Here is a 24,996-nt window from a genome sequence, read left to right as displayed (position 1 = left end):
TTATCTTTGCAAATTCACCCAAGTCCCACATCTGGCCCTCAGCCATACAGACACCAGACCTTATTTGATTAACTCACCAAGGAATTCCTTTCCCCAGGAGTGGGAACTTATTCATCAATATGGAAGAGATTGATATATACACCATGCCAGTTTTGTTATTTATTTGGTGAGCTGTGATTGTTATGTAGATTACAATAGGCATATTGGAATGACCAGTTTTCCCTTTCTAGGAATAAAAGACACAAGAAGCCAAGTTGTAATCAGAAAGTTACTTGCTAATCCTCAATAATTAGGAGCAGGATGTCATTCAAGTGTTGAGTATCATCAGCCTACATTACTCTTTCCTCAGGCAGAGTTTACATAGCACTGCCAAGTTAGATTTTATGATGCCTTCATTGACTGTCTGGGCTCCCATTACTCACCAGTTTCCTTTTGATTTACACATTCCTTGTTGGTATCTTAACACCTCTGTCAAGGCTTCAGCCCTGGAAGCCACTTACGATTTTTTATGAGGATTTTGCATAACTCTGCTCTAAACTGTTCTGCTTCATTTATAAACATAAAAGGGTTAATATTTTGGAACCATATTAATACTTTTTTCTGTTACTTATCTGTGGATAAGACCTTCCACCTATTCTACGTAACACATCCATTTGCTGTGGATAGCATTAGGATTGCTATAGTGGGAGTACAAAAAGAGGATAGTCTGCCTTTGATAAACAAAATAGGGAGTGGGGGTCATAAAAAATATTAGATCAAGCATCAACAAAATCAACTAATTTTGTGTGCCTGTCAGCTGTACTGTTTAAAACTGTAACTCTGCTTCATACATCTTTAACTCTTGAAGGACACTCATCAGTATTCCTGAGGATGCCCCTCATGGGTTTTCTCCTTCCCCAACACGCTTCCTATTAAATGTTGACTATATACTTGGTATGTTATACACAATATTCAATTTTAAGGGGCCTTGAACATCTATTCATTTAGTCTTTTAAAAGGTGGTTTTGATAATCAAATGAGCACTTGTAATCTCTAAAGCATTTCGCCATCACCATTACCAGCAGTTGTAAGTCTAAGATATGAAGAAGAAAGTGCAGCCAGACCCTGTGGATAGCAGAGCTAGGGGATGTTTGCTCCTAGTGGGTATTCCCCAAATGTTTATTGATACCATTTTACCATTTAATCATTACTTCTAAGATAACAAAAGGCATATATATGCACAAATGAAAAAAGAAAGAAAGAAAGAAAAAAACTCATGGGGTGAGAGGGAAGGGTGGGGGAGATAGTTGTGCCAGGCAGTGGAAATATCATGCACAAAGCTTGGGGCCTCCAGAGGGTGTGGTGAGTTGACCTTGGGACCAACCGTTTCATCTGGAATCGCTAGAGAGCAGCGTGCACAGAGGCTCATGTGGTTTCCAGCGATAACTTGGGAGAGAGAGACATTGATGGCCTTTCAATTACCAATATCAACATTGACATTGTAGAGATCTCACTTTGGAAGCTGTGTGGAGGGTTGAGTTAGGAGGATACTGTGGTGATTTACGTGCTAGTGACCCAGGCCTGAAGAAAGCCACAGGAGTGAGGGATGACAAGAGGGAATGTGCTTCTCAAGTGTTTCCAAGGCAACCTCAATGAGGCCTGGGGGTTATTTATACCTGAGGTTCTCAACCAGGACTACACATAGAGATACCAGGGGAGCTTTAAAAAATTACTAATACCAGCCGGGTGCAATGGCTCATGCCTGTAATCCCAGCACTTTGGGAGGTGGGGGTGGGTGGATCACCTGAGCTCAGAAGTTTGAGACCAGCCTGACCAACATGGAGAAACCCTATCTCTACTAAAAATACAAATAATTAGCCAGGCATGGTGACACATGCCTGTAATCCCAGCTACTCAGGAAGCCGAGGCAGGAGAATCGCATGAACCTGGGAGGTGGAGGTTGCAGTGAGCCAAGATTGCGCCATTACACTCCAGCCTGGGCAACGAGTGAAATTCCATCTCAGAAAAAAGAAAAAAAAGAAAAAATTCTAATACCTGGACATCCACCCCTTTCCTGCATCCAGTTAAATGGTAATCGTTGACGATAGACCACACATTTTTTTTTTTTGTAGAAGCTCCCATGCGATTCCAATGTACAACCAAGGGTGAAGGTAGAGGGAGGCCTGAGAAGAAAATCTAACGCAATGTCAATATTTTACAGGAGTTGATGAAATAATGTATCTAAAAAGGAGATTGAGATGGAGGGCTAGGGTGGTAGTGACAATATCCAGGAGGATGGTGTTAGAGAAACAAGAAAGTGGCACATTTAAGAAATGGGGCGGTCAACCATATTTAATATAGAGCAGGGGCTAGGTAAGATAGAGACTGAAAAATGGCTACTGGTTCATTTGGGCCCTGTCCCCAAAGCAGAAGTAAGTGAGGTAGTGGACTGCCACCTGCTGGTAGTGGGTCTACAGCTCAGTGAGTCCTGGGCTTGGTTGAGTTGGGAAGAGCATTACCTGAGATGTTTTGGGGTTACCATCTTGGTATCGGGAGGTATGAACATGGGAGAAAGGAAGGCATGTCTGAAATAACAAGTCCATGTATTAAATATAGAGGATAAGGCAATAAAGGAATGGCACTAAAAGCAAAATAAGGTGCTTGGAGAGTCTAGAGAGGAAGTTCTGAGGAGTAAATTTGCTCTGTTGAAGTTGTTCAGGATTTGGGCCAAGAACAGATACCAGCAGCCCAGGTTTTCCAATGTGAATTCTGGAGTCAGCTGTGGCTTCTCATAGGAATTCCTCATAGCTAAATGGAACAACTTGGGAGGGAATTGAGATTTTGGGAGATTCAATAGAGATTTATTTTAAAAGCCAGAATATAGTGAAGTGCAGAGAGAAAAAGTGAAATCAGTCCCTGAAATCAGACAGAGACATCAGTTTATATTTCACAAGATTTTCCTATGAAGGGAAAGAAAGGAAAGTGGCAATAGCTTGAAGGACCTTGAGGAATCAGAGGATTATTTTGTTCTGTTTCTGAAAGTAGGAGGAGGTTTCAGTATTTGTGATTTATAGCACTGGAAAATTTACAAGAAACTTCCATTTTTTTATTGTAGAAAATTTGTTTTTGTACATTTTAAAAAATTTTAATGTTTAATTTCTGCAGGTCTGTAGTAGGTATATATATTTATGGGGTACATGAGATATTTTGATACAGACATGCCATGTGTGATAATCACATCAGGCTAAATGGAGTATCCATCTCCTCAAGCATGTATCCTTTCTTTGTGTTGCAAACAATCCAGTTATACTCTTAGCTAATTTTACATGTAAAATAAATTATTGTTGATGGTAGGAACCCTATTGTGCTATCAAATACTAGACCTTATTCATTCTATCTAACTATATTTTTATAACCATTAATCATTCCCATTTCCCCTCTAACCTCCCATTACCCTTCCCAGCTTCTGGTAACCATCCTTCTTCTATTTCCATTAGTTCAATTATTGTAATTGTTAGCCCCCACAAATAGGTGAGAAAATATGAAGTTTTTCTGTCAGTGCCTGGCTTATTTCACGTAACATAATGACCTCCAGTTCCATCCATGTTGTTGCAAATGACTGGGTCTCATTCTTTTTTTATGGCTGAATGTTACTCTATTGTGTGTGTGTATCACATTTTCTTTATCCATTCACCTGTTGATGGACGCTTAGGTTGCTTCCAAATCTTGGCTATTGTGAACAGTGCTGCAATAAACATGGGAGTGCAGATATCTCTTCAATATACTGATTTTTCTCTCTTTTGAGTATATACCTAACAGTGCGATTGCTGGATCACATGATAGTTCTAATTTTAGTTTTTTGAGGAACCTCCACACTGTTATTTATTTATAGTGGTTGAGCTAACTTACATTCCCACCAACAGCATATAAGGATTCCCCTTTCTCAACATCCTCACTAGCATTTGTTTTTTCCTGTCTTTTGGATATAAACCATTTTAAATGAGGTGAGATGATATTTCGCTGTAGTTTTCTGATTTGTATTTCTGTGATAATCAATGGTGTTGAGCACCTTTTCTTTTAACTGTTTGCCATTTGTTTGTCTTCTTTTGAGAGATGTCTATTTGGGTGTTTTGCTCATTTTTTAATTGGTTGATTAGATTTTCTTCCAAAGAGTTGTTTGAGCTTCGTATACATTCTCGTTATTAATCTCTTGTCAGATAGATAGTTTGCAAGTATTTTCTCCCTTCCTGTGGGTTGTCTCTTCACTTTTCTGATTGTTTCCTTTGCTGTGCGGAAGATTTTTAACTTGATACGATCTCATTTTTCTTTTTTTGCTTTGGTTGCCGGTGTTTGTGGGGCACTAAAGACATCTACTCCCATTCCAATTTCCTAGAAAGTTTCCCCAATGTTTTCTTTTAGTAGTTTTATAGTTTGAGGTCTTAAGTTTAAACCTTTAATCCATTTTGATTTAATTTTTGTATGTGGTGAGACATAGGGGTCTAGTTTTATTGTTTTGCACATGGATATCCAGTTATCCCAGCACCATTTATTGAAGAGACTGTTCTTTCCCCAGTGTATGTTCTTGGCACCTTTGTGAAAAATGAGTTTACTGTAGATTTCTGGATTTGTTTCTGGATTCTCTATTCTGTTTCATTGGTTTATGTGTTTGTTTTTATGCCAGAACCATGCTGTTTTGTTACTATAGTTCTGTAGTATAATTTGAAGCCAGGTAATGTGATTCCCTTCATTTTGTTGTTTTTGCTCAGGATAGCTTTGACTATTATGGGTCTTTTGTAATTTCATATAGATTTTAGATTTTTTCTCTCTATTTCTGTGAAGAATGCCATTGGTATTTTGGTAGAGATTGCATTGAATCTGTAGGTTGCTTTTGGTAGTACGGACATTTTAAGAATATTGATTCTTCCAATCCACGAACATGGAATATCTTTTCCTTTTTTGTGAAGCCTCCTCAATTCCTTTCATCAGTGTTTTTTGTTTGTTTGTTTGTTTGTTTTTTATTTGAGACAGAGTCTCGCTCTGTCACCTGGGCTGGAGTGCAGTGGCCAGATCTCAGCTCACTGCAAGCTCTGCCTCCCAGGTTTACGCCATTCTCCTGCCTCAGCCTCCCAAGTAGCTGGGACTACAGGCGCCCACCACCTCGCCCGACTAGTTTTTTGTATTTTTTTTAGTAGAGATGGGGTTTCACCGTGTTAGCCAGGATGGTCTCGATCTCCTGACCTCGTGATCCGCCCATCTCGGCCTCCCAAAGTGCTAGGATTACAGGCTTGAGCGTTTTATAGTTTTCATTGCAGAAGTCTTTCACTTATTTGGTTAAGTTAATTCCTAGGTATTTTATTTTATTTGCAGCTATTGTAAGTGAGATTACTTTCTTGTTTCTTTTTCAGATTGTTTGCTGCTGGCATGGCAATATGCCATGAATTTTTGTATGTTGATTTTGTATCCTGCAACTTTACTGAATTTGTTTATCAGTTCTAATAGTTTTTTGGAGGAGTCTTTAGGTTTTTCCAAATATAAGATCAGATCATCTGCAAACAAGAATAATTTGACTTCTTCATTTCCGATTTGGATGTCCTTTATTTCTTTCTCTTTTCTGGTTTCTCTGTTTTGCTGAGGTATGTTTCTTCTATACCCAGTTTGTTGAAGGTATTTATCATGAAGGGATGTTGAATTCCATCAAATGCTTTTTCAGCATGACTTGAAATAATCATATGGTCCTTTATTTTGTTGACATGATGTATCACATTGATTGGTTTATGTAAGTTGAACCATCCTTGCATCCCTGGGATGAATCCCACTTGATCTTTCTAATGTGTTGTTGAATTGGTTTGTTCATATTTTGTTGAGGATTTTTGCATCAGTCTTCATCAGAGATATGGCAATTACTTTTCTCTTTTTTTGATGTCTCTTAGTCTGATTTTGGTATGAAGATAACAATGACCTGGTAGAATGAGTTTGGTAGTATTCACTCTTGCTCTATTTTTTGGACTGGTTTGAGTGGGATAGGTGTTAGCTCTTCTGTAAATGTTTGGTAAAATATAGCAGTAAAGTCATCAGGTCCTGGGGTTTTCTTTGCTGGGAGACTTTTTATTACAGCTTTTATCTCATTACATGTTACTGGTCTGTTCAGGCTTTGGATTTCTTCATAGTTCAATCTTGGTAGGTTATATGTGTCTATGAATTTATCCATGTATTCTATGTTTTCTAATTTATTGGTGTATAACTGTTCATACTAGCCACTAATGATCCTTTAAATTTCTGTAGTATCTGTCAAAATGCCTTCTTTTTCACCTTTGATTTTATTTATTTAGGTCTTCTCCCTTTTTTTCTGAGTCTGGCTAAAAGTTTGTTGATTTTATCTTTTCCAAAAAACCAAGTTTTAGTTTCATTGATCTTTTGTATTGTTTTCTTCATTTAAGTTTCATTTATTTCTGCTCTGATCTTTGTTATTCTTTTCTTCTACCAATTTTGAGTTTGTTTTGCTCTTGCTATTTTGATTCTTTAAGATGCATTGTTAGATTGTTTATTTGACATTTTTCTACTTTTTTGAGAAATGTAGGGCGTTCCTAATGCAGAGGCACCACCTTGGTGGTCCTGGATACAGCCCAGAAGAATTATCTTGATTACCAGGCAGAGACTCTTGTTCTCTTCCCTTACTTCCTCCCAAACAAATTCTTTTGCTCTATGCTGAGCTGCCTGAAGCTGTGGAAGGAGTGACACAGGAACCCCTGTGACCACCAACACTGGGACTGCACTGGGTCGTACCTGAAGCCAGCACAGCGCTGGGTCCCATCGAAGGCCTATAGTAACCACTGCCTTGCTACCAGCTGTGTTCGCTCAAGGCCCCAGGGCTCTACAGTGGGTGTTGAAGCCAGCCAAGCTTGTGTCCTTTCCTTCAGGGCAGTGAGTTCCCCTCAAGTCTAGGTGTGTACAGAGATGTCGTCAGAAAGTCAGGACCCCTGACACACCTACCTGGTGCTCTATTCTACTGCAGCTGAGCTGGCACCCAAGCCACAAGACAAAAGTCCTTCCTATTCTTCCCTCCCCTTTCCACAAGCAGAAGAGTGTCTCTCATATGGCCACCACCACTCCAGGCCCATGCTGAATACTGTCTGGCTACTGCTAATGTTCACTCAAGGCCAAAGGAATCTGTAGTCAACTCGTGATGAATATTGCCAGGCCTGGAACTCTCCCTTCAGGGCAGTAGGCTCCCCTCTGCCTTGAGGCAGTTCAAAAAATGCTGTCCACGAAGCAAGGCCTGGAATCAATGATCTTAAGACCCCACTTGGTTCTGTATCCCACTGTGACTGAGCTGGCACCTAAACTGTAAGACAAAGTCCCCTTTCCCCTTCCCTCTCTTTTTCTGTAGCAGAAGGGGTCTCTCCCCATAGCCACCACATCTGGGAATACGCTGGGTCACACATGAAGCCAGTATATCTCTGAGTCTCACCCAAGTTTCATGGTGAGTACTCCTGGCTACCAAGGAGTACCTCAGAGCCCAAGGGCTCTTTCATTAGCAGGTGGCGAATCTTGTCAGGACTAGGTATTTCCCTTCAAGACAGCAGGTTTCTTTCTGGCCCAGGGTGTGTCTAGAAATGTCTGGGAGCTAGGGCTTGGGATGGGGGCCTCAGCACTCTGCCTAATGCCCTATCATACTGTGGTTGAGCTGGTATCCAAGTTGCAAGGCAAAGTCTTCTTTACTCTTCTCTCTCCTCTGCTCAAGTGGAAGAAAAGAGTCTGTCCTTGAGTTATAAGCTGCACTGCCTGGGGTTGGGAGAGGGGTGGTGGAAGTACTCCCTTGGCCACCCCAGTTGGTGTCTCAGTAGGTCATGTGCTCCCTCAAGTCCACTGGCTTCACGCCCTGCACAATTCCTTATCTAAGAATTGTGGTCCTTATGGCCTAGACAATCTTTCAAGTTTATTTAGGACTCCAGAGCTCTTTAGCCTGCAGTGGCAAGGCTTGCTGGAATTCAGGTTCCAACTGCTGAGATAGGAGATTCCCCTATCACCAAGGGTGGACTAAATGTTCCCTCCATGGGAGCTGCTGAGTTCTGCCCGGTGTTGCTTTCTGCTGTGACACAACAGCACTGAGTTCCAATGCAGAGTCACACAATCACCATGCTCACCCTTTCCCAAGTGCAGATTCTCTCTCTTCAGCACATGGCCACTGCCAGGAGATGGGGAAGGTGGGGGTGTATTCAAGACTGTCCCTACACGCCTCAGTGCCTCTTTTGGTGATATGAAGTAAAAACCAGGTACTGTGATTGGTCACCTGACTTTTGATTCTTATGAAGGTCCTTTTTTTGTGTGGATAATTGTTCAATTTTGTTTTCCTGTTGGGAGGACAATCTGTGGAGACTTCTATTTTGCCATCTTGCGCAACCTCCTCATTAATATTTAAGTCAAAAATAGAATAAAATATTTAGTAGAAATAACAGAGATTTTATTTTTGTTTTTAATTGGCATCTATTGTTTGTGGATGTCTGAAGCCTGATTTTAGATTATTTTGAGGATAAAAATCTATTTTCATGAAGAGCTGCTGCAACAATCATTGAATTATGGAAATACGGTAGCGTAATTTTTATTATTTGGTGACTAAAAGCATCTTAAAAGGCATTTCTTTAAGTGAAGTCTAACTGTACATTTTGGTAGATACATTTATCTTGTTTTTTGAGATAATTGGAAATGTTCTGGGTTATCTCAAAACCAAAGTTGAGAATTACACAGAAAAATTGCGCAACCTTTCTTCCTAAACACATGCAGGCTCTGAATTCTAGCTTGGTCTGGAGTTCCGGGAGCTGGAAAAGATAATGAGGATGGCTCCTGAAAATTCAGGGAATCTAAAGTCTGAGTGTCAACTTTGGGATGACAGCCCAGACAGGAAATGGTTGGGAAGTGAGGGAAAATTGGCAGCACCAGGTCCACAAGCAAGATGTTGACTCTGATCTAACACTGAAGCAGCAGTGAAAATTCTCAAACTCATGTCTTAAATACAGTCTTATGTAAATCACAAAATTAGAGATGTAGTTGGAACATCTAGGGATCATTTTAGCACCTGCCTTTCTCTAATTGCCATGTGTGCATTTTTAAATAATTAAATGCAACAATTTATAATCACTTCTTTGAAAGTTGCCCATTAAAATCTGTGATCCGATTAAAAACCTATTTCAGACTTAATCAATTGTGTTTACTTCTCATTGCATGCATTAACTTTATTTTGGTTTTTCTGCACATCTTTTTTTTTTTTTTTTGCTAAAACTTATTAAAAAAATAAGCAGTTTTCTGGCTTCTCTATTATTTCTTTAGGTGCTCACAAAAGCAAATAAGTTTAAGAATGTATACCATTTTCATTTATAACCATGATTTCACCTATCCACAAATTTTGGAAAACTATTTCTTTTGAGCATACATTTTCCATGATTTGTCTCACATCAGGAGTGATTTTTTAAAAAACCTTAGTAATGGTTCAGCCATTTTTAATGATAGGAAGGTGGTAGAAAAAAAATCAACGCATTTCTTCTTTTTTTATTGTGTTAAAAAACACATAACATAAAATTTACCATCTTGATTCTTTCTAAGTCAATGACAGTGTTAACTGTGTGCACATTGTTACACAACAGAACTCTAGACATTTTTCATTTTGTAAAATTCAAACTGTGCCCATTGAGCTATTTTCTTCTGCCCCCTCCACCCACCCTTGGCAAATGCCATTCTACTTTCTGTTTCTAAGAGTCTGACTATTTAAATACTTCATATAAGTGGAATCATACAATATTTGTTTTTGTAACTGGCTTATTTCACATTATGTCCTTAAGCTTTATCCATTTTGTAGCATATACCAGGATTTCATTTCCTTCTTTTAAAAGGTCAAATAATATTTCATTGAATGTATATACTACATTTTGGCTGTCCATTCATTCATTGAGGGACATTTAGGTTGCTTTTACCTCTCCTTTATTATTTAAAAAAATGCTGCAAGGAGCATGAGTGTGCTGATATCCCTTTGAGATCCTGTTTTCAATTCTTGGGGATACATATCCTGAAGTTAAATTGCTGGATCGTAAAGTAATTCTATTTTTAATTTTTTGAGGAACTTTTGTACTATGTTTCATAGCGGGCTGCACCATTTTACATTCCTAGCAACAGTGCACAAAGGTTCCAATTTCTCAACATCCTTGTTGATATTTGTTAATTTCTGTTTTTTTGTTTTTGTTTTTGTTTTTTTCAGTTTTTAATATAAAATAAATGCCATCCCAATAGACATAAGGTAATATCTAGTGGTTTTGATTTTTATTTCCCTGATATTTAATGATACTGACCATTTGACTATTGTCTTTGGAGAAATGTTTGTTCAAGTCCTTTGTTCATTTTTAATCAGGTTATTTTTTTTGTTTTCTTGTTTCTTTGCAAGAGTTATTTATATACTGTGGATATTAACCTCTCATCAGATATATGGCTTGCAACTATTTTCTCCTATTACATAAGTTCCCTTTTTAATCTGTTGATTGTTTCCTGTGCTGTGAAAAAGCTTTAAGTTTGATATACTCCTATTTGTCTATGTTTTTTTTGCTTTTGTTGCCTGTGCTTTAGGTCTTATATCCAAAGAATCATTGCTAAATTAAATGTCATGAAGCTCTTCTCCTATATTATATTAACTTTAGAGTTTCAGCTCTTACATTTAAGCCTTTAATCCATTCTGAGTGGATCTTTGTATATTGTATATTAAAGGGTCCAATTTCAGTATTTTACATGTGGATATTCAGTTTTCCAAGCACCATTTGTTGAAGATGCTATTCATACCCTATTTTGTAGCCTTGGCACCCTTATTGAAGTTCATTTGATCATATACATGTGGATTTATTTCTAGGCCTTATATTCTGTTCCATTAGTCTATATGTCTGTCTTTATTCCAGTATCATACATTTCGATTGGTGTAGCTTTGTAAAGTGTTTTGAAGTCAGGAAGTGTGAGGCCTCTAGCTTTGTTTTACTTTCTCAAGATTATTTTGACTATTCAGGGTCCTTTGACATTCCATATTTATTTTAGGTTAACTTGTACGAACTCTACAAAAAATGACATTGGAGATTTGGTAGGTATTGAATTGAATCTGTAGATTCCTTTTGGTACTATGGACACTTTAACAATATTGTTTTCCACTTCATAAACATGAGATAGTTTCCCATTTATTTGTGACTTCTTTGATTTCCTTCAGTAATGTTTTGAAATTTTCAATGTATAAATATTTTACCTCCTTGATTAAGTTTATTCTTAAGTATTTTATTCTGTTTGATGATGTAAATGGTATTGTTTTTCTAGTTTTCTTTTCAGATTGCTTATTGTACTGGGTAGAAACACAACTAATATTTGCATATTGATTTTGTATTCTGCAACTTTGCTGAATTTGTTTATTAGTTTTTCCTGTGGAATCATTAGGGTTTTTCACATATAGGACTATGTTGTCTGCACAAAATAATTTTACTTTTTTTTTCTTTTTAGTTTGCATGCTTTTTTTTTTCTTCTTCTTCTTTCTCTTATCTAATTGCTCAGGCTAGGACTTGCATTACTGTGTTAAATAGAAGTGGTAATAGTGGGCATTCTGGCTGGGCGTAGTGGCTCACGCCTATAATCCCAGCACTTTGGGAGGCCGAGGTGGGTGGATCACCTGAGGTCAGGAGTTCAAGACCAGCCTGGCCAACATGGTGAAACATTGTCTCTACAAAATTACAAACACTAGCCGGGTATGATGGTGGATGCCTGTAATCCTAACCACTCAGGTGGCTGAGGAGGGAGAATCGCTTGAACCTGGGAGGCAGAGGTTGCAGTGAGCCGAGATCGTGCCATTGCACTCTAGCCTGGGTGACAGAGCAAGACTCCATCTTAAAAAAAAAAAAAAAAAAAAAAAAAGTGAGCATTCTTGTCTTGTTCCTGATCTTAGCATAAATGCTTTCGGTTTTTCACTGTTGTGTGTTGTGTTAACTGTGGGATTTTTATATATGGCCTTTATTATGTTGAAATAATTTCCTTCTATTCCTAGTTTGTTTTGAGTTTTTACCATGAAAGCATGTTGAATTTTGTTATATGCTTTTTCTGTATCTACTGAGATGATCATGTAATTTTTATTTTTTGTTCTGTTAATGTGGTGTATCACATTAATTTGTTTTTGTATGTTGAACAATTCTTGCATCCCAGGGACAAACCCCACTTGATCATGGTGTATAATCCTTTTAATGTGCTGTTGAATTATACTTGCTAGTATTTTGTTGATAAATTTTTCATACATATTTATCAGGGAGATTGGTCTGAAGAAAACTTTCATTCCCTTTAGTATCTTTGTCTGACTTTGGAGTGAGAGTAATGCTGGCCACATAATATGAGTTTCAAAGTATTCTCTCTTCTTCAATTTCTTGAAAGAGTTTCAGAAGAATTGGCATTAATTCTTTAAATGTTTGTTAGAATTCTCCAGTGATGCCGTCTGGTCCTGGAGTTTTCTTTGTTGGGAGGTTTTGCTGCTTGACTCAATCATCTTACAAATTAAAGTTTTCTTGAGATTTTCTATTTATTCATGATTCAGTCTTGGTAGGCTATATATTTCCAGAAATTTATCCATTTCATCTAGGTTATCTAATTTGTTGCTGTATAATTGTTCAAATTAGTCTCTTATGATCCCTTTGGATTTCTGTGGCATTGGTTGTAATGTCTCCTCTTTAATTTCTGATTCGTTTTTTCTCTCTCTTTTTCTGTCTCTGTCTCATTAGTCTAGCTATGGCTTTGCCAATTTTGTTAACCTTTTTGAAAAAATAACTTAGTTTCATTGATTTTTTCTATTGTTTTTCTATTGTTTCATATATTTCTGCTTTAGTGTTTATTATTTCCTTCCTTCTACTAACTTTGAGTTAAGTTTTTTCTTTCTCTGGTTCCTTGTGTTGTAATGTTAGATTGTTAATTTGAGATATTTCATCTTTATAATGTAAGCGTTTACCACTATTAACTTTCCTCTTAGTATTACTATCGTTGCATCCCATAATTTTTGGTATGTTTTGTTTCTGTTTTTATCTCAATATATTTTCTAAATTTTCTTTTGATTTCCTTTTGATGTACCAGTAGTTCAAGAATGTGTTGTTTAATTTCCAGATACTTGAGAATTTATTAGTTTTTCTTTTGCTAATGATTTTGAGTTTCATTCCATTGTGGTTGAATGGACTTTTTATTATTATATAATGTTCTTATTTACATCTTGTGATAGTTTTTAACTTAAAGCCAATTTTTCCTAATAAAAGTATGACCACCCCTACACTCTTTTGGTTAGTATTTGTATGGAATATTTTTATCCTTTCACTTTCAGCCTATTTGTGTGTTCTTCTCTGTAAAGTGAGTCTCTAATAGACAGCATATAGTTGGATCTTATTTTTCACTTGTTTGTTTTCTTTTCTTGCTACCTTCCTTTGTGTTTTGTTAATTTTTTTGTAGCAACATACCTTGATTTTTTTTATTTCCTTTTGTGTTTCTTCTGTACGTATTTTCTTTGTGGTTACTATGGAGGCTATATAAAATATCATATTAATAGCAATTTACTTTATACTTATAACAGCTCAAGCTCAATTACATACAAAAAACTCTGCTCTGTTACATCCCCCAACACATTCTATATTATCAGTGTTACAGATTACATCTTCTATATTTCATATCCATTAACCTAGTTAGTAGTTATATTTTTATTCTTTTATGTTTTAAATTCTATACCAGAATAAAAGTGATTTTTCATCACTATTGCCATATTATATTTATCTTTACAAGTGTTGTATATATTTTTTTGTGTTTTCATTTGCTGTCTAGTGTCCCTTTGTTTCAACTTGAAGGACTCACTTTCCCATATCTTGTAAGGCAGGTTTAGCAGACTTGAAATCCCTCAACTTTTGTTTATCTAGGAAAGTCCCCTCTCCTTCATTTATGAAGGACAGTTTTAGATGACATGATATTCTTGGTTGGCAATTTTCTTACTTTCAACCCTTTGAGTACATCATCCTACTCCCTTCTGATCTCTACTGTCTCTCCTGAGAAATCCACTTAATCTTATGGGAACTCCCTTGTTTAGGATGAGTCACTTTCTCTCTCTCTCTCTTTTTTTTTTTTTTTTTTTTTGTTAAGATTTTCTCTTTATCTTTGACATATACAGTTGGATTTTAATGTGTTTTCATATAGACTTCTTTGGATTTATCCTATGTGTAGTTCTTTGAGTATCATGAATATGGATGTCTATTTTTTTTCTCAGATTTGGGGACTTTTTGGCCATTGTTTCTTCAAATAAGCTCTTTACACATTTTCCTTTGTTTCCCTCTTCTTCTGAAACTTTCATAGTGAATACATTGGTCCACTTGATGATGTCCCATGAGTTCCTTAGGCTTTCTTCACTTTTCTTCTTTTTTTTTTTTTTTTTTTTGTTGTTGTTGTTCCTCTAACTTGATAATTCCAAATGATCTGTCTTCAAGTTCACTGATTCTTCTGTGTGATCAACACTTCTGTTAAATCCCTCTGGTGAATTTTTCAATTCAGTTATTTTATTCTTCAGGTCCGGATTTTCTGTTTTTTTTTTTTTTTTAATCAGTTTCTATCTCTTTATTGATATTCTCTCTTTGTTCATGCAGCTTTCCTGATTTCATTTGATTGTCTGTGTTCTCTTATAGTGCACTGAGTTTCTTTATAACTATTTTAAGTTCTTTTTTTGTGTGTGTGTGATGGAGTCTTGCTCTGTTGCCCAGGCTGGAGTGCAGTGGTGTAATCTTGGCTCACTGCAGCCTCTGCCTCCTGGGTTCAAGTGATTCTCCTGCCTCAGCCTCCTGAGTAGCTAGGATTACAGGCGCCTGCCACCACACCCAGCTAATTTTTTTTTATTTTTGGTAGAGACAGGGTTATGCCATGTTGGCCAGGCTGGTCTTGAACAGCTGACCTCAGGTGATCCACCTGCCTTGGCCTCCTGAAGTGCTGGGATTACAGGCGTGAACCACTGCACCCAGCCCTGAATTCTTTGTTAAGTAATGTATAGATCTGTTTCTTCAGGTCAGCACCTGGAGATTTGTTTTATTCCATTGATTCAGCCATGTTTTGTTTCTTCATATTCCTTCTTTTTTTTTCTTTTTTTTTTGGGGGGGGTGGGGGTGTGATTTGTGCAGTTGAAAAAAATCAACACCTCTCTAGTCTTTACAGACTGGATTTGTGCAGAGGAAGATCTTCACCAGTTGGCCTGGCTACAGATTCTGGGGGCCTCCTAAACCTTTTCTGGAGATGAATCTTCACTGGGCTTATGTACGTGACTACCCAATTAGAGAGGTTTGCCAGTTTCTTTTTGAGGGTCTTGTAGTCTCTTGCTCTCTCGGGTATCTATCTGCAGTACTTCACATTCTCTGACACTGCAGTAAGTCACTGAGTTCTCTTTTGTTCTCAGCAACCCTCAAGCATCCAAAGTATGCTAGCTCCCCATCCGTATTCTGAGCCAAGTTAACACAGAAACTATCTCCACAGGCAGTCCCCTCAAAAGCTATAAAGTTGGATGTATATTCTACTCTTCTCTTTCTATCCCAGTGGAGAAGACGCAAGTTGTGTGTTTATTCCCATTTGCACTGTTGCTGGCTTGGGGGAGGGTCCACTGGGGATTAAATGCAATGTCTACGGTGACTGTTCTTGGTTTTGAGCTTGCCTGGTGTTCCATGACTTCTTAACTGGTTTTGCAGTTCTCTTGAAAGCTTTTTGGAACATATGTTCTTGTTAAATCAGTGCCTTTGCGCAGCAAGGTCTGGGGTTTCCCATTTTGCCATCTTGCTAATGTCACTCCGGACTTTTCTTAAGTAGTTGCAACATGTTTAGTTTCAATGGTTGTACACTTAAGTGATAACAGATAATTCAAAATCATCCAAATGTTTGAAAATCTGTTTCTCTCAAGTCAGTCATCAATAAGAAAATGTGGCATTGCTTAAGAATAACAAACATAAAACTCTAGAATTATTTACTCACGCACTTCTATGCATACAATGTTTTCATAATTACATAAATATTTTTATAATTATTGATTTTTACAGTCATATAGCATTAATTGTTATCTAATTATGCTTTTAAATTGCTGCTGTGAGTGGTCAGAGTTTTACAACTCTATTTTTGTAAAGAAGAAAAAACCAAGAACATTAAATGTTTTACACTTTTTAAATATGGTGTTAGACTTGAAGTAAAATTTATAAAAGCTTGAAAATGTAAAAGGTAAATTATTCTGTATGTCTCACTTAACTCGTTCGAATTGAAGGTACAGTGTTGGTTTTCATAGCTTACCCTTTCTACCTTGATGTTGTGAAATGAATATTAAGTTTCATCCATATGCCCAGAGATAGACTTTTATTTAAAATTTTCACAGTAAGCAGATGCCTAGAAGGATTCTAGTCCCTTTTGTTATTTTCTCTTTTTTCAAGAGAATCCCCAATTTGGACTTTGCCAAAGGAAGAACATATAAAACATTTGCAGCTTCTTGCTGACTTCAATGTTTAGTTTGAAGTATTTTCATTGAATGAAATTCTTTTGTCTTACAATTCCATTTGATATTACAAAAATTTGATTTGCAATAAAAATAAGATTGTTCCTTTATGAGAGAGGCCAGGTATAACTCTTTTTTGCAGTTCTGTACTCATCTTTATTCTTTTCTATGTAAGCAGTCACTATGTTTTCTTTTGTAATTGGGCATATGATATGCATTCTAACCCATGGAAGAAAAGGCTGTCAGCAAGATTGTTTCTTTTGTTAGCATAGCTGTTTCTTTTCTTACTGCCATTCTTAAGACTTATATGACAAGCCAGTTGAAATAAAATTTCCTGTGTTTAGGAAATAAATTGTACCCGGAAGCACAGAACTTTGAGCAGTGGGGATAAAACGTATTGTACTGTTGTACAGGCATATTCCTACCAAAATGTAAGACATTTTTATATTAGCAATATGTCTCTCAAAATGCAATAAAATAAGCATTAGATTATAATCCAATTTCAAAGAGTTCTCAATATGTGTAGTAACTTGATTCCACCATGATTGATTATAATTCATTACTTTGTCACTAAATGACTTTGTAACTGGCTTGAAAAGAATAACCATTTGGAAATCCTGATAAATAATTTTTAAACTTTGTTACAGTTTATGTTAAACATAATGTTTGTAAAGAGAGTGATATATTTAGTTGAGTTTTCTTGCTCTTTTTCCTTAACAAATTCTGTTTTATGCCTTTTTTTAAACTGAGCTTTCCTTGAAGTTTCAGTTTTGCAGGCAATATCACATACTTATTTCCTTTAATATTTATAGTGATCACTGCATTTTTGAGTGTTAAGCATTGAAAGAATTCTAGAGAAAACTACAGTTTGTTCCAGAGCCTTTTCTTTTTTCTGTTCTTTTCAGTAAAATCCTTTTACATATCCAGAAAAAATATCAATTTGGCTTGGTTTAGCAGTCATTTTTGTTATTACGTCTAGCAAGATGGGTTTCAAACTGTGGTCTCTGGGACTTGTGTATGAGGGTTCAATGAGATGGCTCAGCAAAGATCTTGAGTGGGTGGTTTTTTGTTGTTTTGTTTGTTTGTTTTTTCTAACTACTGCAAATCTCACTATCAGATGTGGTATTATAGCAGTGAGTTATTTGAAAAAAAAAAAAATCAGTTAAAAAAATTGCTGTTGGCTTACAGTGATCCTGTAGGCAGAGACCAGGATTCTTCTAATCTCTCATGCTAGAAAACATCAGTGTCCTTTCTCCACTGTCTCCCTTTTTAACCTCCTTCCTTCCCATATTCATTAAGCATCTACTTCGTAAAAAGAAATAAACTTGACACACACAAAAAACATGTTTTATTCTTGAAAAATTATACTGAGCAAAATATGCCAGATACCATATGATACACAAGTATACGACATTTTCAAAGCAAAACTAATACAGAGTTATAAAATATGTACAATACAAACATATAGAAAATCTCTGACATTCATACAGCCAACAGACACATGAAAAAATGCTCATCATCACTGGCCATCAGAGAAATGCAAATCAAAACCACAATGAGGTACCATCTCACACCAGTTAGAATGGCAATCATTAAAAAGTCAGGAAACAACAGGTGCTGGAGAGGATGTGGAGAAATAGGAACACTTTTACACTGTTGGTGGGATTGTAAACTAGTTCAACCATTATGGAAAACAGTATGGCGATTCCTTAAGGATCTAGAACTAGAAGTACCATATGACCCAGCCATCCCATTACTGGGTATATACCCAAAGGATTATAAATCATGCCGCTATAAAGACACATGCACACGTATGTTTTTTGCGGCACTATTCACAATAGCAAAGACTTGGAACCAACCCAAATGTCCATCAGTGACAGACTGGATTAAGAAAATGTGGCACATATACACCATGGAATACTATGCAGCCATAAAAAAGGATGAGTTCATGTCCTTTGTAGGGACATGGATGCAGCTGGAAACCATCATTCTCAGCAAACTATTGCAAGAACAGAAAACCAAACACCGCATGTTCTCACTCATAGGTGGGAACTGAACAATGAGATCACTTGGACTCGGGAAGGGGAACATCACACACCGGGGCCTATCACGGGGAGGGGAGAGGGGAGAGGGATTGCATTGGGAGTTATACCTGATGTAAATGACGAGTTGATGGGTGCTGACGAGTTGATGGGTGCAGCACACCAACATGGCACAAGTATACATATGTAACAAACCTGCACGTTATGCACATGTACCCTAGAACTTAAAGTATAATAAAAAATAAAAAATAAACAAAAAAAGAAAAAAGAAAAAAAAAAAAAAGAAAATCTCTGCTGTCATGGAACTTAGTCCAATTTCAGCAGGCAAATGAGATCAGTCTTCAACTATGTTCAGTACAAGTCCTTAGATGGCAAATTAATAGCACAATCTAAGTACCAAAAGGGCTAGTAACAAAAGAGGAGAGATTTATCTTCTCTATCAGAGATGGTAAACAAGAAAACTCAGAACTGGAGTCACACCGCAGCTGTGTTTTTTCAACCAATATAGTGGGGTTTTCCCCACAAATTAAATTATTTTCCAACACTTAGAAATTGAAAGATTTCAAATAAAAATAAACATATAAAATTTTGAGCTTCTCTTGAAAACCTCAGAATCTTCAGTATCCTGAAGCCTCCTTTCCCTGCTAGCAGCAATAGGCTGACAGTGACTGTCTGAGATATTTTCTGGCCTCCTCCACCATTTGGCCCCTTCATTTGTTCCTGCTTCTTGCTTTTACCCAAATGCATATGGGATGATGAGCCCTGCTCCATACTCATCTCTGACACCATATCAGCTCCTGTTCCTTTTAAATGTTTCCTCTTACTTTCCTCTTGTGACTTGTTACCACTGTCTTATACATGGCCTCTGTTACTGTGCACCCAGCAGCAGGGTAGACTGCTATAGCCTTACCCCCTATCCATCTCTCCCCAGTAAGGACAGTGTGCATACTTTTACCAGTATGTGTCATCCTATGAGGCAGGATGACAGTAAGTGAAGAAGCAGAGTCATTGCAAGATTGGGAGTGTAAAATAGATGCCATAAGTTACAGGCCTAATATCAGAGGACTAAGGCCAGTAAAGGAACTATGAGGAAGCATCTTCCATTTATTTTTTAGTGTGTATATATATATATATACACACACACACACACACCGTATTTTTTCTATATATACATATTTGGCTTTTTGTTTCTTTTACATTTAAATTTTTATTTCAATAGGTTTTGGGGGAACAGGTGGTGTTTGATTACATGAGTAAGTTATTTAGTGGTGATTTCTGAGATTTTGGTGCACCCATTACCCAAGCAGTGTATATAGTACTTATTGTATAGTCTTTTATCCCTCACTTCCCCATCTTTTCCCCCAAGTCTGCAAAGTTCATTTTATCATTTTTATGCCTTTGTGTCCTCAGAGTTTAGCTCCCACATATGAATGAGAACATAGAATGTTTGGTTTTCCACTCCTGAGTTACTTCACTTAGAATAGTAGTCTCCAGTTCCATCCAGGTTGCTGTGAATGCCATTATTTCATTCCTCTTTATGGCTGAGTAGTATTCTATGGGGTGTGTGTGTGTGTGTGTGTGTGTGTGTGTGTGTGTGTATCACATTTTCTTAATCTACTTGATGATTGGTGGGCATTTGGGCTGGTTCCATATTTTTGCAATTGTGAATTGTGCTGCCCTAAACATGCATATGCCGGTGTCTTTTTTGTGTAATGACTTCTTTTCCTCTGGGTAGATATCCAGAGGTGGGATTGCTGGATCAAATCGTAGACTTGCTTTTAGTTCTTTAAGGAATCTGCACACTGTTCTCCATAGTGGTTGTACTAGTTTACATTTTCACCAACAGTGTAAAAGTGGAACTATGAGGAAGTTTCTGAGAAATGGTAGGTGAGTAAAAACAGGAGGCCAAGGACCAAAGATGAATTAAAAAGAGGGATGGAAGTGGCCAATAAGCACATGAAAAATTGCTCAATATCATTAGACATCAGAGAAATTAAATTAAAACCACTGTAAGATATTGCTACATATCCACTAAGATGGCTACAATTTAAAAGATTGATAATACCAGTCAATGTGGATGTATCAGTCCATTCTCACACTGCTATAAAGATACTACCCATGACTGAGTAACTTACAAAGGAAAGAGGTTTAATTGACTCACAGTTCTACATGGCTGGGGAGGCCTCAGGAAACATAATCATGGTGGAAGGGGAAGAGGCATGCCTTACATGGCAGTAGGTGAGAGACAGCGAGTAAGAGCAGGGAAAATTGCCTTATAAAACCATCAGATCTCATGAGAACTCAGTCACTATCACAAGAACAGCATGGGGAAACTGCTCCCATGATCCCATCACCTCCCACCTGGTGCCTCCCTCGACATGTGAAGATTATGAGGATTACAATCTGAGATGAGATTTGGGTGGGGATACAAAGCCAAACCATATTAGTAGAGCAACTGCAATTCTCATATGTTGTTAGCAGAAATGTAAAATGATACAACTACTTTGGAAAAATAGTTTTGCATTTTCTTATAAAGTTAAATGTATACTTACCATAGGTATTTACCCTTGATCAGCGAAAACATGGGTCCACACACACACTTGTGTATGAATGTTCATAGCAGTTTTTTTCATAATAGCCAAAAACTGGAAACAATTCAAATGCCCATCCCAAGGTAAATGAAAAAGAAATTGTGGTTTTCCATTTAATAGAATACTACTGTGCAATAACAATTACATGAATTTTTATACATAAAATAACATGCTTGATTCTCAAAAAATTATACTGAGCAAAAGAAATCAGTTATTGTGTAATTCACAAGTGTATGAAATTTAAGAGGCAGAACTAATTTATAGAAAGCAGATTGGTGATTTCTTGGGGCCAAAAGTGAGAGAAAACTGAAATGGGCATAAGAAAACATTTTGAGGTGTTGAACATATGCTATGATCATGATACTGATCATAGAAAATATTCTATGCTTATGATACTGATTACACAGGTGTATATAATTTTCAAGATTCATAGAACTGTATATTTAAAATATGTACAGATTATTGTATGTAAATTTCATGTAAATGAAATTAAGTAAAAAAATACTTTTACGAAACAAGGCAGGCAATCCTAGGAGGGTGACACATAGACAACTGGGATAGATGAGCAGCAAAGGACATGAAATATTAAAAGGACATCAAAGTACTGACTTGGAGACCAAATGAATCCTTGGGACCCTTCCAGCTGCTGTAGATGACTTTTTTCCCCAGAGCTTCCCATATAGACAGCTGCCCTACCCAGTTTGCCTTAAAGGCACTCAGCATCTTCTCTTAGTTTATCAGTTACCTCAAGAACTTTGTATTTCTTCATTGCTTCCCATCACATAAAGCGAGGATCTGCTCATCCACTTGTTTTTGTAAATAAAGTTTTATTGAAACACAGCCACACTCCCTTGGTTCTGCATTGTCTGTGACTACTTTCATACTACAATAACAGATTTGAGTATTTGCAACAGGACTGTGTAACCTGTAAAGCCTCAAATAATTAATATCTGGCCCTTGACAGAAAAATTAGCTGATCTTCACATAAAGCCACACTTATCTCCCTGGCTCTCAAGCTCTCCCATTCTCTTGCCTACCTCTCTTACCCTTCTTCACATTGTATTTATTCTTCCTATTTAAATTTATTCCCCACTCCTGCCTTATTTGATTCTATATCTAATTACAAGGATTGCCTTCTTGCCTCTATCAGTCCTTGCTAATTCTTCTTTCATGTTGGTATTTAGTCTGTTCCCATAACTTAAAAGGACTTCCTTCTCTTTTGTCTTTCCAATTCCTATACCTAACTGAATTTCTGTTTCTTCCTTAAAGTTATCTCTTTGCCCCTGCTCTATCTGAACAAATCTTGAATGAATTCATGTCTTGCAGTTAAGTTGTTGGTTACTCTCTAGTTGGGTTGCTTTTACCGACAGCTAGATCAGAAGCTGGTTGAGGGAATATTTCTTCTCTTTATGCTCCTATAGCTTCCTTTCCCACTCCTAGCTCCAATGTTTTGGGGCAGTGTGTCAAATGTCTTTAATCTGTCCATATCTTTCCATCTCCCATCCCACAGTCCTAGGTCATTGTCTCCTGCTTGGACTATTGCAGTATTATCTTAATTGGCCTCTCTGCTCCATTCTTACCCTTCTCGTCTCTGTTCTCACAGCACTTAGTATGATATTTTTAAAAAGTAAATCATGTTTTCCTCTACTCCTTAAAATGCTTCCATGACTTCCCTTTGCACTTACAAGAATCTGACCCTTGCTTATCCTGCCATCTCCACCTTCTGCCTCTTCCCCTACTTGTTGTACTTTACCCAACCAAGCCCTTTCCTAGCCCACAGCCTTTGTGGTGGTGGCTCCTTTTCCCAAAATCCTCTTCCTCCAGCTGTTTCTATGGCTTCTTATCCTTCACTGTCCTCAGACCTCTCTAAAGTCTGGTGCTTCCCCTGAAAAAGAAGTACCTTATATCAAGTAACCTTATTTTTCTCTTTCTAGGGGCCTGGCACACTTGAAAACTTTTCTATGATTATGTATGATTTAATGGTTTATTGTATGTCTCGTTATACCAGTTAATAACCACCATGAGGACACAGATCTTTTCTATCTTGTTTGCTAGTATATCCCCAGCACCTAGCATGGGATCTGACTCACTGAAGACAATAAGCTATTGTTGAATGAATGAACAAGTGAAAACATAGTAGGCAAATAATAAATAACCAGTACTTTCTCTTCTGTTTCCATGAAATTTTTTTAATCCTAATGGAGTTCTTTCTTTACCTAATTTTTGCAGGTACTTCTATTGTGACTGTAAAAGCTTTTGCTCCTGACTCAGTTCAGGACAGCCTGAAATATTCAATTTTTAGTGGAAATGAAGATGGTGTTCTTTCCCTGTGCTCTAAGTCAGGTAATCCTTCTCTACCCTATAATAGCTTTATTTTCTGCTCTGTTTGATGTTATTTCTGCAAAATTTGCAAAGTAGAAATTGTTAGAGCTAACTAATTTAAAAAGTAAGCAAGAAAGAATTTTTTAAGCTAGCCTATGAAAAATTGCGGGAAATCAAGGACTATTTGTTTATATTCACTAAGAATTATATTCTTAATATTTCCAAATTAGACAGTGTCTATCCTGTCCTTCAAACTTTTGAAGATAAATTAGCTTCCACTTACATTTACCCATCTATTTGGGAAAATTGGAGATAGAGTAGTGAGATCATTGACACTGAGTCCGAATTCAAAATAAGAACATGTCTAGCTCTAAGGAATCTTCATCAGAGATTCTTGTAATTTGCTACTGAATATCAACAACACAACAAAATAAAGAACAGCTGCGAAGGTTTCTATACAGTGGTAAAGAAATTACTTCCAAATACAGCATGTAATAAATTTAGCTTCAGTAAGACCATTACTGTTTTAAATGAATACCAATTGATTATTTCAAACGTACTTTTTTTTCACTAACGACTCTGTAGTAGATACACATCTACTGCTTTGTTGTCAAACTTCAAGAAGAATGTTTCTAATAATGTCTATGTTGCCATACAACTGCCTTATTTAATCTATACTGCACGCACCTGGGAAGAATTGAGAGAGGGAAATTCCTTAGGTAAATGTCCTGTCATCCCGGGTGGTGTTATGACTTTTTGGTCCACACAGCCTTTGGTCAGCAACCTTTCTGAGGTAGCCTGCTAGAAGTCTTCATCTCTTCATCCTGTTGTTGCATTAAAGGGTGGTGTAGAAAGCCTGTTCACAAAAGGGCCATTTGTAAACATCACCAAGTCTTAATTTTCTTGCAGTCCAGGTGTCTGAGGGTTATGGGAAAGCAGCTGAGATTAAAATGCTTAGGAAGAAAGAAGGGTAACAGAGCTGGCATATTTTCCCAGGCTATCCAGATCCTCTGCCACCACACTCCTAACGTGGCCCAGACCTGGTCTTATTTCTTCTACAGTCCATGATTAAAATGCAGATAAAATCTTCCTAGAGTTAGTCCAAAGAGGGCATTCACAGGAACATCTTTATTTTTTGATTAGATAACTTGTATACATTGAGTTTTAAAATTTTACTGTGAAATATCTGCCAGATGGTATGTTGAAATGTATAAGACTGTTTACTCCAGCCTGGGCAACAGAGTGGTGAGACTCCGTCTCAAAAAAAAAAAAAAAAAAAGACTGTTTAATGGACAATAGTAAAATAAAAACCCATATACATGCCACCCATCTCTGGAAACAGACATTTCGGTAGTCCCCCCTTATCCTTAGTTTCTCTTTCTCCAGGCTCAGCTACCTGTGGTCAACCATGGCCCAAAAATATTAAATGGGAAGCTCTAGAAATAAACGATTCATACGTTTTAAATTTCTCACTATTCTGAGTAGTGTGACGAAATCTCACATCATCCTACGCCGTCCCACCCAGAAGTAA

General features: G+C 37.1%; 1 protein-coding gene across 1 annotated transcript in view; it reads left to right on the top strand.

Moving 5' to 3' along the window:
* The window catches only part of DCHS2 (dachsous cadherin-related 2), a 265,954-nt gene that overhangs the window by 202,608 nt on the left and 38,350 nt on the right, over window positions 1-24,996 (top strand). The window contains exon 14 of the mRNA XM_025385992.1: window positions 23,373-23,486. Coding sequence (XP_025241777.1) covers window positions 23,373-23,486 — 114 coding nt within the window. The remainder of the gene's footprint in view (window positions 1-23,372; window positions 23,487-24,996) is intronic.

The sequence above is a fragment of the Theropithecus gelada genome, chromosome 5, assembly GCF_003255815.1.
Source record: "Theropithecus gelada isolate Dixy chromosome 5, Tgel_1.0, whole genome shotgun sequence".
Lineage (NCBI taxonomy): Eukaryota > Metazoa > Chordata > Mammalia > Primates > Cercopithecidae > Theropithecus > Theropithecus gelada.
The sequence above is the reverse complement of the archived record's forward strand: the minus strand, read 5'-3'. Positions and strand labels throughout refer to the sequence as shown.